Source organism: Dama dama, chromosome 3, assembly GCF_033118175.1.
Source record: "Dama dama isolate Ldn47 chromosome 3, ASM3311817v1, whole genome shotgun sequence".
Lineage (NCBI taxonomy): Eukaryota > Metazoa > Chordata > Mammalia > Artiodactyla > Cervidae > Dama > Dama dama.
The window spans coordinates 34,797,721-34,809,998 of NC_083683.1; the positions used below are offsets into that span (position 1 = coordinate 34,797,721).

Here is a 12,278-nt window from a genome sequence, read left to right on the forward strand (position 1 = left end):
GCTCAGAAGTACACAGAATTTTTTGAAACCAGGAAAATTGTTTTGGTGTCTACATCAGTTTTAAGAAGTACTTCATTTTGTCCCGTATGTATCTTTAAAATAGTATATGATTTTAGAATAGTTGCTGCAGGCAGTGATCAAATAACTAGTAATAACACTACTGAAAAGTTAAATGTGTTAGGAAAACATTATGGAACCATTTAGGCAAGTAAGCACCATGAAGGACAGAAAAAAAGTTGCAGTAAATATAAACATACAAAGAACATAAAAGCCCTTTCCATTCTCTTTTGTGCTAAACTCTGATAGTGAAAAGAGACACTTCTGTATTTGGAGTGTCCTAGGGAGAGGAAGTGGTCAAACAGGAGATGGCAAGAGTGAATGTTGACATTCTAGGAATCAGCGAAATAAAATGGACTGGAATGGGTGAATATAACTCAGATGACCATTATATCTACTACTGTGGGCAGGAATCCCTTAGAAGAAATGGAGTAGCCATCATGGTCAACAAAAGAGTCCGATTTGCAGTACTTGGATGCAATCTCAAAAACAACAGAATGATCTCTGTTCGTTTCCAAGGCAAACCATTCAATATCATGGTAATACAAGACTATGCCCCAACCAGTAATGCTGAAGAAGCTGAAGATGAACGGTTCTATGAAGACCAACAAGACCTTTTAGAACTAACACCCAAAAAAGATGTCCTTTTCATTATAGGGGACTGGAATGCAAAAGTAGGAAGTCAAGAAACACCTGGAGTAACAGGTAAGTTTGGCCTTGAAGTACGGAATGAAGTATGGCAAAGGCTAATAGAGTTTTGCCAAGAGAACGCACTGGTCATAGAAAACACCCTCTTCCAACAACACAAGAAAAGGCTCTGCACATGGACATCACCAGATGGTCAACACCGAAATCAGACTGATTGTATTCTTTTCAGCCAAACATGGAGAAGCTCTATACAGTCAGTAAAAACAAGACCAGGAGCTGACTGTGGCTCAGATCATGAACTCCTTATTGCCAAATTCAGACTTAAACTGAAGAAAGTAGGGAAAACCACTAGACCATTCAGGTATGACCTAAATCAAATCCCTTATGACTATACAGTAGAAGTGAAAAATAGATTTAAGGGACTAGATCTGATAGACAGAGAGCCTGATGAACTATGGACGGAGGTTCATGACATTGTACAGGAGACAGGGATCAAGACCATCCCCATGGAAAAAAAATGCAAAAAGGCAAAATGGTTGTCTGAGGAGGCCTTACAAATAGCTGTGAGAAGAAGAGAAGCGAAAAGCAAAGGAGGAAAGGAAAGATATTCCTATTTGAATGCAGAGTTCCAAAGAATAGCCAGGAGAGATAAGAAAGCCTTCCTCAGTGATCAATGCAAAGAAATAGAGGAAAACAACAGAATGGGAAAGACTAGAGATCTCTTTAAGAAAATTAGAGATATCAAGGGAACATTTCAGGCAAAGATGGGTTCGATAAAGGACAGAAATGGTATGGACCTAACAGAAGCAGAAGATATTAAGAAGAGGTGGCAAGAATACACAGAAGAACTGTACAAAAAAGATCTTCTCAACCCAGATAATCACAATGGTGTGATCACTCACCTAGAGCCAAACATCCTGGAATGTGAAGTCAAGTGGGCCTTAGAAAGCATCACTACGAACAAAGCTTGTGGATGTGATGGAATTCCAGTTGAGCTATTTCAAACCTGAAAGATGATGCTGTGAAAATGCTGCACTCAATATGCTAGCAAATTTGGAGAACTCAGCAGTGGCCACAGGACTGGAAAAGGTCAGTTTTCCTTCTAATCCCTAAGAAAGGCAATCCCAAAGAATGCTCAAACTACCGCACAATTGCACTCATCTCTCACGCTAGTAAAGTAATGCTCAAAAGTCTCCAAGCCAGGCTTCAGCAATACGTGAACCAAGAACTTCCAGATGTTTACGCTGGTTTTAGAAAAGGCAGAGGAACCAGAGATCAAACTGCCAATATCCGCTGGATCATTGAAAAAGAAAGAGAGTTCCAGAAGAACATCTATTTCTGCTTTATTGACTACGCCAAAGCCTTCGACTGTGTGCATCACAATAAACTGCGGAAAATTCTGAAAGAGATGGGAATACCAGACCACCTGCCCTCCTCTTGAGAAACCTGTATGCAGGTCAGGAAGCAACAGTTAGAACTGGACATGGAACAACAACAGACTGGTTTCAAATAGGAAAAAGAGTCCGTCAAGGCTGTGTATTGTCACCCTGCTTACGTAACTTCTATGCAGAGTACATCATGAGAAACGCTGGGCTGGAAGAAGCACAAGCTGGAGTCAAGACTGCTGGGAGAAATATCAATAACCTCAGATATGCAGACAACACCACCCTTATGGCAGAGAGTGAAGAGGAACTAAAAAGCCTCTTGATGAAAGTGAAAGAGGAGAGTGAAAAAGTTGGCTTAAAGCTCAACATTCAGAAAACTAAGATCATGGCATCTGGTCCCATCACCTCATGGGAAATAGATGGGGAGACAGTGGAAACCGTGTCAGACTTTATTTTTGGGGGCTCCAAAATCACTGCAGATGGTGACTGCAGCCATGAAATTAAAAGACGCTTACTCCTTGGAAGAAAAATTATGACCAACCTAGACAGCATATTAAAAAGCAGAGACATTACTTTGCCAACGAAGGTCCATCTAGTCAAGGCTACGGTTTTTCCAGTGGTCATGTATGGATGTGAGAGTTGGACTATAAAGAAAGCTGAGTGCTGAAGAATTGATGCTTTTGAACTGTGGTGTTGGAGAAGACTCTTGAGAGTCCCTTGGACTGCAAGGAGATCCAACCGGTCCATCCTAAAGGAGATCTGTCCTGGGTGTTCATTGGAAAGACTGATGCTGAAGCTGAAACTGCAGTACTTTGGCCACCTGATGTGAAGAGCTGACTCATTGGAAAAGACCCTGATGCTGGGAGGGATTGGGGGCAGGAGGAAGGGACGACAGAGGATGAGATGGCTGGATGGCATCACCGACTAGATGGGCATGAGTTTGAGTCAACTCCGGGAGTTGGCGATGCACAGGGAAGCCTGGCATGCTACGATTCATGGGGTCGCAAAGAGTTGGACACGACTGAGCGACTGAACTGAACTGAACTGAACTGGGGGAGAGTAACAGCCAACACCAATCAATTCCTGCAGGAAAAAAAGCTAATAAAGTGACACTTATAAACAAAGAGATAAGGAAGGGCAACAGGAAATAAAAGCTTTTAAAACTTCAGTGATATAAATCCATGTATCAGTGAGATAAAAGTATTTGAAATTAAGGAATTTCTACAAGGAATTAAGCACTTATTAAAGAGACATAGGGTAGGATGAACAAAAAGCTTACTGAAACTGTATATAATATTCTTTTCTCTATCTTATTTAAAATGGCATCTTCTTTCATTTAAGGGTTACATGAAAGTCAAATCACTTTTAATCTCTTAATGAATTAAAAATCACATTTCTAAAAGTAGTTTATTTTAGACTTCCCAAATCAAGCCTCTCTCTAAACTATGTGTCAGTTAACAATTTAACAGTAACAAAAACCTTGAAAAATATTAGAGCTCCAAGATATAGAAAACAAACAAATTAAAAGAAACACCTTACCCAAAGCAGCAAATTTATTTGTAAAGTATAAAGCATAATGCTAGTAAGATAAAATAACTTAAATCTTATGAACTAGGAAAACCATTTGAAAAACTAATAAGGAAAATCTTAGCAAGCCACACAGAATTTAATACCCTTTGAAACAATAATATCTCTGTTAGATACACATGAAAATGTTGACTGCAGCAATAAATAAGCAGTAGCAAACTTAGAAAAGCTGGTGATTTAATCCCTCAAACACAGGAATTTATGGCATGAATATAAGAATGATGAATAAAAAATATTTTGTATCTACTAAATATAGCATACAATGTTTATTATAATTTTAAGTATATAAAATATATAAACATGTATAAGGTAATACAAAAATGATATATTAGTGGAACTATGAGCAATATGTTCAAGGTCATCTTTTAATTTAAAAATATCAAAAGATATATTGCTAATATAACTTTACACAGAGTGAAAGAGATCATTATACTGTCATTAAAATACAGATATTTCAAAATTATCATCTGCATTAATTCTTAAACAGTTCAATATACCTAATGCTAACTCATAAATTTTAGCACATATGATTTCATTAGAAACAAACCCAATTTAATAACTAAAAACCAAATCTGGGTAGAGATTAGTACAACATAGTATCCATCAACTGCCTGTTAAATTACACAGTGAGGCAGAGAGTTCATTTTTTATCAAACAACTTTCTATTTATCTATCTGGTATAGAAAGAGAACTTTAAATGAAAAAAAATATTCACTATTAGATCTTAACTATTTCATATTATCAGAGTCATAATGCTTACCTAATTTAGTTTCTTGTTCCCAGGCTTGTTCAATGGTGTGAAGCTTTTCTTTGGTAATCTCCAGTTCTTTGCTGATAGACTCCATTTGCTCTTTTAGGGATACATTTTCACACTAAATAAAACAGCAACATCACTGAGAAAGTACCCTGTAATTCAGACTAATACCACAGAAGTGACACTGTCATAACTTTACATAATAATCTCCTAACGCTCACCATCTATTTTTTTTAACAAAAGTAGAAGTTTCCCTAGATGTAACACAAATATAGACATACACATGTATATATGTTGTATAAACACACATACAAAATATTATTTTAAAATAATCATCAAAATCTTGTATATCCAGTATATAAAATTGTATACTTGTATATCTTGTATATCCTAACCTTCTGAGTAGTAGCTTATGCCATGTTCACTTTTGGCCAACAGGGATACTCAACAGTTTCACAACCTTCCCTTAAGGAAGGGAAGGGCATCGTCAGATTCCTGTTTAGAATGACCATTCTGGTGGCAGCAAGTAGGATGTAACATTGAAATGAGGGTATGGACACGGAACAATGGACTGGTTCCAAATAGGGAAAGGAGTATGTCAAGGCTGTATATTGTCACCCTGCTTATTTAACTTATATGCAAATACATCATGAGAAATGCTGGACTGGATGAAGCGTAAGCTGGAATCAAGATTGCCAGGAGAAATATCAATAACCTCAGAAACAGAGATGACAGCACACTCATGGCAGAAAGCAAAGAAGAACTAAAGAGCCTCTTGATGCAAGTGAAAGAGGAGAGTGAAAAAGTTGGCTTAAAACTCAACATTCAGAAAACTAAGATCATGGCATCCGGCCCCATCACTTCATGGCAAATAGATGGGTAAGAAGTGGAAACTGTGAGACTTTATTTTTGGGGGCTCCAAAATCACTGCAGATGGTGACTGCAGTCATGAAATTAAAAGACGCTTGCTCCTTGGAAGAAAAGTTACGACAACCTAGACAGCACATTAAAAAGCAGAGGCATTACTTTGCCAACAAAAGTCTGTCTAGTCAAAGCCTTGGTTTTTCCAGTAGTCATGTATGGATGTGAGAGTTGGATTATAAAGAAAGCTGAGTGCTGAAGAATTGATGCTTTTGAACTGTGGTGCTGGAGAAGACTCTTGAGAGCCCCTTGGACTGCAAGGAGATCCAACCAGTCCATCCTAAAGGAAATCAGTCCTGAATATTCATTGGAAGGACTGATGCTGAAGCTGAAACTCTAATACTTTGGCCACCTGATGCGAATAACTGACTCATTGGAAAAGACCTTGATGCTGGGAAAGATTGAGGCAGGAGGAGAAGGGGATGACAGAGGATGAGATGGTTGGATGGCATCACCAACTCGATGGACATGAGTTTGAGTAAGCTCCGTGAATTTGTGATACAGGGAAGCCTGACATACTGCAGTCCATGGGGTTGCAAAGAGTTGGACACGACTGAACAACAAAAACAGGTAATTGTGTAGGAGCCACTGAAAGCTATTCAGAATATTTTCTTGAACACGTCCCCCTAAGCAAGTGAGAACTTTCCAACCAAAAGATTTAGATCTCATTCTACTTCAATGAGAGTATCATAAAAGAAAATGAACCAAAAGACATAATTTCTTATTTTTGATGAAGAGAAACAAAAACAGGAGTTTAATGTAAAACGTGTGAAGATCAAGCGGCTAGAAGAGAATTATAAAGGGTCTTGGGTCCTATTCATGAAAGTGAAAGTGTCAGTCGCTCAGTCCTGTCCAACTCTATGAGACCCCATGGACTGTAGCCCACCAGGCTCCTCTATCCATGGAATTCTCCAAGAATCCTGGGAGTGGGTAGCCATTCCCTTCTCTAGGAGATCTTCTCCACTCAGGGATCAAACCCAGAACTTTTGCAATGCCGGCAGATTCTTTACTATCTGAGCCACCAGGGTTCTTTCATAGACTCCTTGAATTAAACCAAGACCCTCCATGCCACTCCTCTCTCTGGGTATTAAGAAAGGCTTCGGATTTGCAGAGGTCACCCATGGTCCAGAAACAGCGACTTATGTCTCATCTACTCTCTGCTACATCCATTCCCAAAAACTATGGGCCATGAGGGAATCCAAGATCAGGGTAAGAGAAAGTGGCGGATGCTTAATAATGCTTTCTCTTTTGATTACATTATCCTATATGTTTCACGTTCTTTTTTCTTTTTTAAGTGCTTGGCTTAAGAGGTCTGATTCAGCTAAATTATGCAAATGGGCTAAGGAAGTTGACCTGGAAGAAGCTGTCCAGAAATTATTCTGTACCTACAGATATCACCCCCCCCCACACACACACACAAAAAGGCTAATATCACAAGGTTTACGGATCACATCAACTTACCTCTAGGTGTTCCAAGTTATTTGTTCTTTGAACAAGCATATTATCTTTTTGCAAGATATCTCTGTACTTAGCAGTTAGTTCATTGTATTGTCTATTGGCCAGTTCTAGTTCCGACAGAGAGACACTATTATCTACAACTTTTTGTAGTGCTGCAATCTTGAAAACGGCCATTTCCTACGTAAATAAAGATACACTGAATTGAAGTGTTGTATTCTTTTTTCTGGTAAAGCACTAGCCACTTTTGAGATAATACAGCTGAAAGCAAAACAGATTTCAGAATCATTAAAAAAAATTAGATGTACCCTGTATGAAAACATATTGCAATAATTATTAATTGCTTTCATATAAGAAATGATATTTGGACATTGAAAATCTTAACATAAATAAAATGAATTCTTTTATAACTCCTGTCATAGTTAAATGAAATTCAGTTAATTTGAGAAAAGTGTATATACAGCAGCAAGAAAGCATATCATTTAGAATATATCTTTGGGTGGCTTTTTAAAATGTTATAAGATTTTTAAAAATTTGTCTTTTGAAAACTGAAAGGCAAAATGTGCATCCCTGCAGGTAACATGCACAGTTTAGCTATTTCTGCTGTTTTTGTTTTTATTTTTTTGGCTGTGCCGGGTCTTTGCTGCTGCACAGGGCTCTTCTCTGGCTGTGCCAAGCAGGCGCTACTCTCTAGTTGTGGAGCTCCTCACTGTGTGGTGCTTCTCACTGTGGGCAGCTTCTCTTGCTGCAGAGCGCGGGCGCCAAGACGTGCGGGCTTCAGTAGTCGTGGTTCCCCGGCTCCAGGTCACAGGCTCAACAGCCGCGGCACACAGGCTCAACTGCTCCACAATATGCCGGATCTCCCCAGACCAGGGATCGAAACCATGTCTCCTGCACTGTCAGGCAGATTCTTTACCACTGAGCTACCAGGGAAGCCCCTACTTTTGATTATTTATAATTAAAAAAACTTGCTATAAAATTAAAGAAAACCTTTTGTTCACAGAAAAAGATTATTCAGGGAGAAAAAACTTCTTTGAATCATAGCTATCTATGATAAATAATATCAAAGTCTAAATTACTTGGTTCATCTTCAACTCTTTAACTACAGAACTATAAAAGTCATTACTTAAAGACATCGTATTAACACCAAAAAGAAATGTCTGAACAGAAAACCAAATTTATGACATGAGGAGGATAAAGAATTTATGAGTTCCCCGATGGTCCAGTGTTAGGGCTTAGCACTTTCACTGTGGGGGCCAGGGTTCAATCCCTGGTCGGGGAACTAAAAGCCTGCAAGTCAAGTGGCAGAGCCAAAAAGAAAAAAAGAAAAGTAAAAAAAAAACAAAGAATGATTTATGGTTATAATTCATTCTGAAGTAGAATAATGAGGGGAAAATATTTGTAATAGTACTTCAGATCTCATCTTGAAAACTTCCCTATATAAATAAGTATCCCCTATTCTACCTTACCCTTGGGATTCTGTTTCACTTTTGCTGTGGGGTGAGGGAGATCATGTTTCCCATCTTTAAAAAACAGATGTACAGAACAGACTTTTGGACTCTGTGGGAGAAGGCGAGGGGGGATGATCTGAGAGAATAGCATCGAAACATGTATATTATCAATTGTGAAATAGATCGCCAGTCCGGGTTTGATGCATGAGACGAGTGCTCAGGGCTGGTGCACTGGGATGACCCAGAGGGATGGGATGGGGAGGAGGTGGGAGGGGGGTTCAGGATGGGAACACATGTAAATCCATGGCTGATTCATGTCACTGTATGGCAAAAACCACTACAATATTGTAAAGTAATTGGCCTCCAAATAATATAAATAAATGAAAAAAAATAAAAATAAAAACCCTCTCCCTTTTCTTTTTAGCTTTCAAAGTGTTGCAAAAACAAACAAAAATTCAGGCTGAAGAGGAAGAAAACTCCAGTTCTTTCTTCCTTCTATCTCAAATACTAACCATATTTGTAATACTCCCAAGAAAAACATTCTACAAAATATAACACAAAAATAAGAACATTTCATATTGTAGATAGGTTTTTTAGCATGACAATTTCACTCATTATTACATTTAAAAGGAAATGGCAAGGAACTCAAGTAACATTTTAATTTTTCTTTGAATTCTTTGGTTTGCATTGTTGTTGTCATTTACTGACTAAGTCATGTCCAAGTCTTTTGCTACTCCATGAATTGGAGCCCACCAGGCTCCTCTGTCCATGAGATCTCCCATAGGAACACTGGGGTGGGATGTCATTTCTTTCTCCAGGGACTCTTCCTGACCCAGGGATTGGACCTATGTTTCTTGCACTGCAGGCAGATTCTTTACCACCGAGTCACCAGGGAAGATTTACATGCTCCTATATAAATTCAGACATGTCAAAGGAATATATGCATACTTAAATAAGCTATAAGATCAGATGTAAAGCAAGATGTAGAAGAATACATATGACATGCAACTTTTTGTGTCTTTGCTAACACTTGCAAAAGAAAACAGAAGGATTTTCAGTTACCTAAATGGGGGTGAAGGGCTTCCCAGGTGACTCAGTAGTAAAGAACCCACCTGTCAATGCAGGAAACGCAGGTTCAATCCTTGGGTTGGGAAGATCCCCCAGAGTAGAAAATGGCAACTTATTCCAGTATTCTTGCCTGGGAAATCCCACTCAAGATTTCAGAGGAGCCTGGCAGGCTACAGTCCATGGGGTCACAAAAGAGTTGGAGATGACTTAGCAACGAAACAACAACAACAAAGAGGCGAATGGGTGGAATATGATGAAGCAAAAGGTACAAGGACTGAAGTAAGATTTCTCTGATGACATCTTTTGTGTAAATGCTTTACGTATTCAAATTTAATTTTTAAAAAGTTATCCCTGAAATTGAAAACAAATGTAAAATAAATGAGCCTAACCACAGCAAATGTATATCATAACCACACAAAGAAGAATTACTTCACATCACTATAGAATATGTTATTTTGATGATACATCCTTAGTTAGAGATATTATAAAGACGGCAAGAACTATAAAGAAACTTTAAACTGACAGTAGGAACCATATTTCAAGATAACTAAAGAGCTTTGGCTTATGAGGAAAAGCTATTTATTTTATAAAAGAATGTCTGCTAATAAATGCTGCTGCTGCTGCTGCTAAGTCACTTCAGTTGTGTGCGACTCTGTGCGACCCCATAGACGGCAGCCCACTAGGCTCCTCTGTCCCTGGGATTCTCCAGGCAAGAATACTGGAGTGGGTTGCCATTTCCTTCTCCAATGCATGGAAGTGAAAAGTGAAAGTGAAGTCATTCAGTCATGCCCGACTCTTAGCGACCCCATGGACTGCAGCCTACCAGGCTCCTCCGTCCATGGGATTCTCCAGGCAAGAGTACTGGAGTGGGCTGCCATTGCCTTCTCCGCCTAATAAATGAAATGTACACAATAAACTAGAAAAATGATGATTTTTGCAACTCTTGATGAAATAATTGGGTCAGGCAACAACAATTACCAGTGAATGTTAAAACCATTAGAGAACTGATAAAGAACTGGTTATTTGCATGGTATCAAAACATTACCAAAGAGTTAACTAACTAAATCACTTAAAAATAGAGATATATGGCTGTCTCCCCCTTAACACAGTTATCATGAAACATGGGACTACCAGACATTCCATCTCTTGAATGATACAATATAAAGTATTATTTATAAAGTACAAAGTCTTCTTGCCAAAATGTTTCCTTGAATATAACCACAGCTTCAAAGTTAACTTTTAGTAAATATAATGGTTAGAGGAACAAATAAAATTATGACAGAATATAATTAAACATTCAATATTTTTCAGAGAGGGGAAAAGGAAAAGGGAGAGATTCTATATTAAAAAGATTTAGGATATGAAACATCCAAGGACAATGCAGAGTCCTTGACTGGATCCAGGGACAACTAAGGAAATGTGAATGTGGTCTGGACATTCAACAATATACAAAGTATTGTTGCCAATTTTGTTAAGTATGATAAAGTTACTGTGGTTATGTAAACAGAAGAAGACTTCTTTTTAGAGATGCATACTAAAATCCTAAGGGGAGAAATGTCTGCAATTAAAATACTCTTACAAAAAGCAAATGGAGCAATTATGGTCAAATGGTAATAACTGTTTACTATTAATCCAGATGATAGTTAGTCACCATACTATCCATCTCATCTGAAAATTTTCAGAGTTGAGAAAAATCAGACATACCTTAAAACGTTGCAAACGTCCAATTTTTTCACCAACTTCAGCCTCCATTGACATCAATTCATTCTTCTGTTTCCCATTTTCTTTTCTAAGCTGTCTCTCCATTTCTACCAAAGTAGTATATTGCCGGATGAGTGACTTTTCATTCACCTGTAAGACTGTGATCTTTCTACTATTTTCTGCAAGTGTTTTTTTCATTTCATCTGAATCCATCTGAAGAGCACTGAGCAAATTCTGCACAAAGTCACATTTATATTACTTGTTAATCTAGCTATCTTAGTTTGAATAATATTGCATATTGATTTTAAAAGTGTTTACTTACATTATATTCTTTTACTTTTATAGCATCTTGTTGGATTTGATCCTCAAGTCTTTTTTTTTCCTCTTTCATTGTTTCAGATTCTGTTTTCCAGTTCTCCTTTTCACTTAAAAAGAATTTTTAAAAAAAGCAATACAGTAAATCTATAGGAAGAGATAACTTTAGATAATGGAAATTTAGTTACCATAAAACAAGAGAAATTATAACTAATCAACATATGGTAACATAAGTTAAAATGCCATTTGAAAGGGTTAATCCTGGAAGTTAATATTATTTAATAAATTGAAGGTAAAGAAATTATTTTATCAAATTATTTAAACTACAAATTACTACTCTACAACTATTACAATATAATGATAATGGATCTTGTAAATATTTTATTAAAAACAGACGATAATTAAGAAAATAATCAATATTCCAAACTTACTCTGGAAATCAAGTCTCGGTATTCTGACCCTATTCTTAAATTTGAGTGTTAAATAATCGTGAGATACTTAGAATCCATACAAAGTAATAAATCATTAGACTTAAAGAAGGTGTATAATATATTGTTGCCTACCCAGACCTCCAAAATGGTTGGCATAAACCACTTATGGTGTCAGCACTGAATGGTTCAAACCTGGACATATGAATTGGAGAGCTCATTTACTATTCTGGCTAATGAGATCTAAGTCTGCTGGAGGCCTCTAGAAAAAATTTTATAAATAAAAACAAAGAATTATGTGAAAAGAAAACACCCCTCTTCTTCAATGGACATGGTTCCATCTTCCTTGAACTCCTACCTCCTAATTTGACATACACTAGAAGATTCCCAAACATGACCTACCCTATACTTAGCTTTGGCTTTCCTGTTGGATTAAATCATAATCACTCTTAGTGTTTAAACCATCTTTGATCAGATATTCTAATTATTTCTAAAGATACTAGTCCAT

General features: G+C 37.4%; 1 protein-coding gene across 5 annotated transcripts in view; it reads right to left on the reverse strand.

Annotated features, from left to right (window-relative positions):
- Positions 1–12,278, reverse strand: part of CEP290 (centrosomal protein 290) — an 89,023-nt gene that overhangs the window by 45,083 nt on the left and 31,662 nt on the right. For all 5 annotated transcript variants that reach the window (XM_061125460.1, XM_061125452.1, XM_061125469.1 and 2 more), the window contains exons 23-26: positions 11,350–11,452; positions 11,031–11,261; positions 6,814–6,987; positions 4,438–4,549 (exon numbers count right to left, since the gene is read on the reverse strand). In XM_061125460.1, the coding sequence (XP_060981443.1) occupies positions 4,438–4,549; positions 6,814–6,987; positions 11,031–11,261; positions 11,350–11,452 (620 nt within the window). The remainder of the gene's footprint in view (positions 1–4,437; positions 4,550–6,813; positions 6,988–11,030; positions 11,262–11,349; positions 11,453–12,278) is intronic.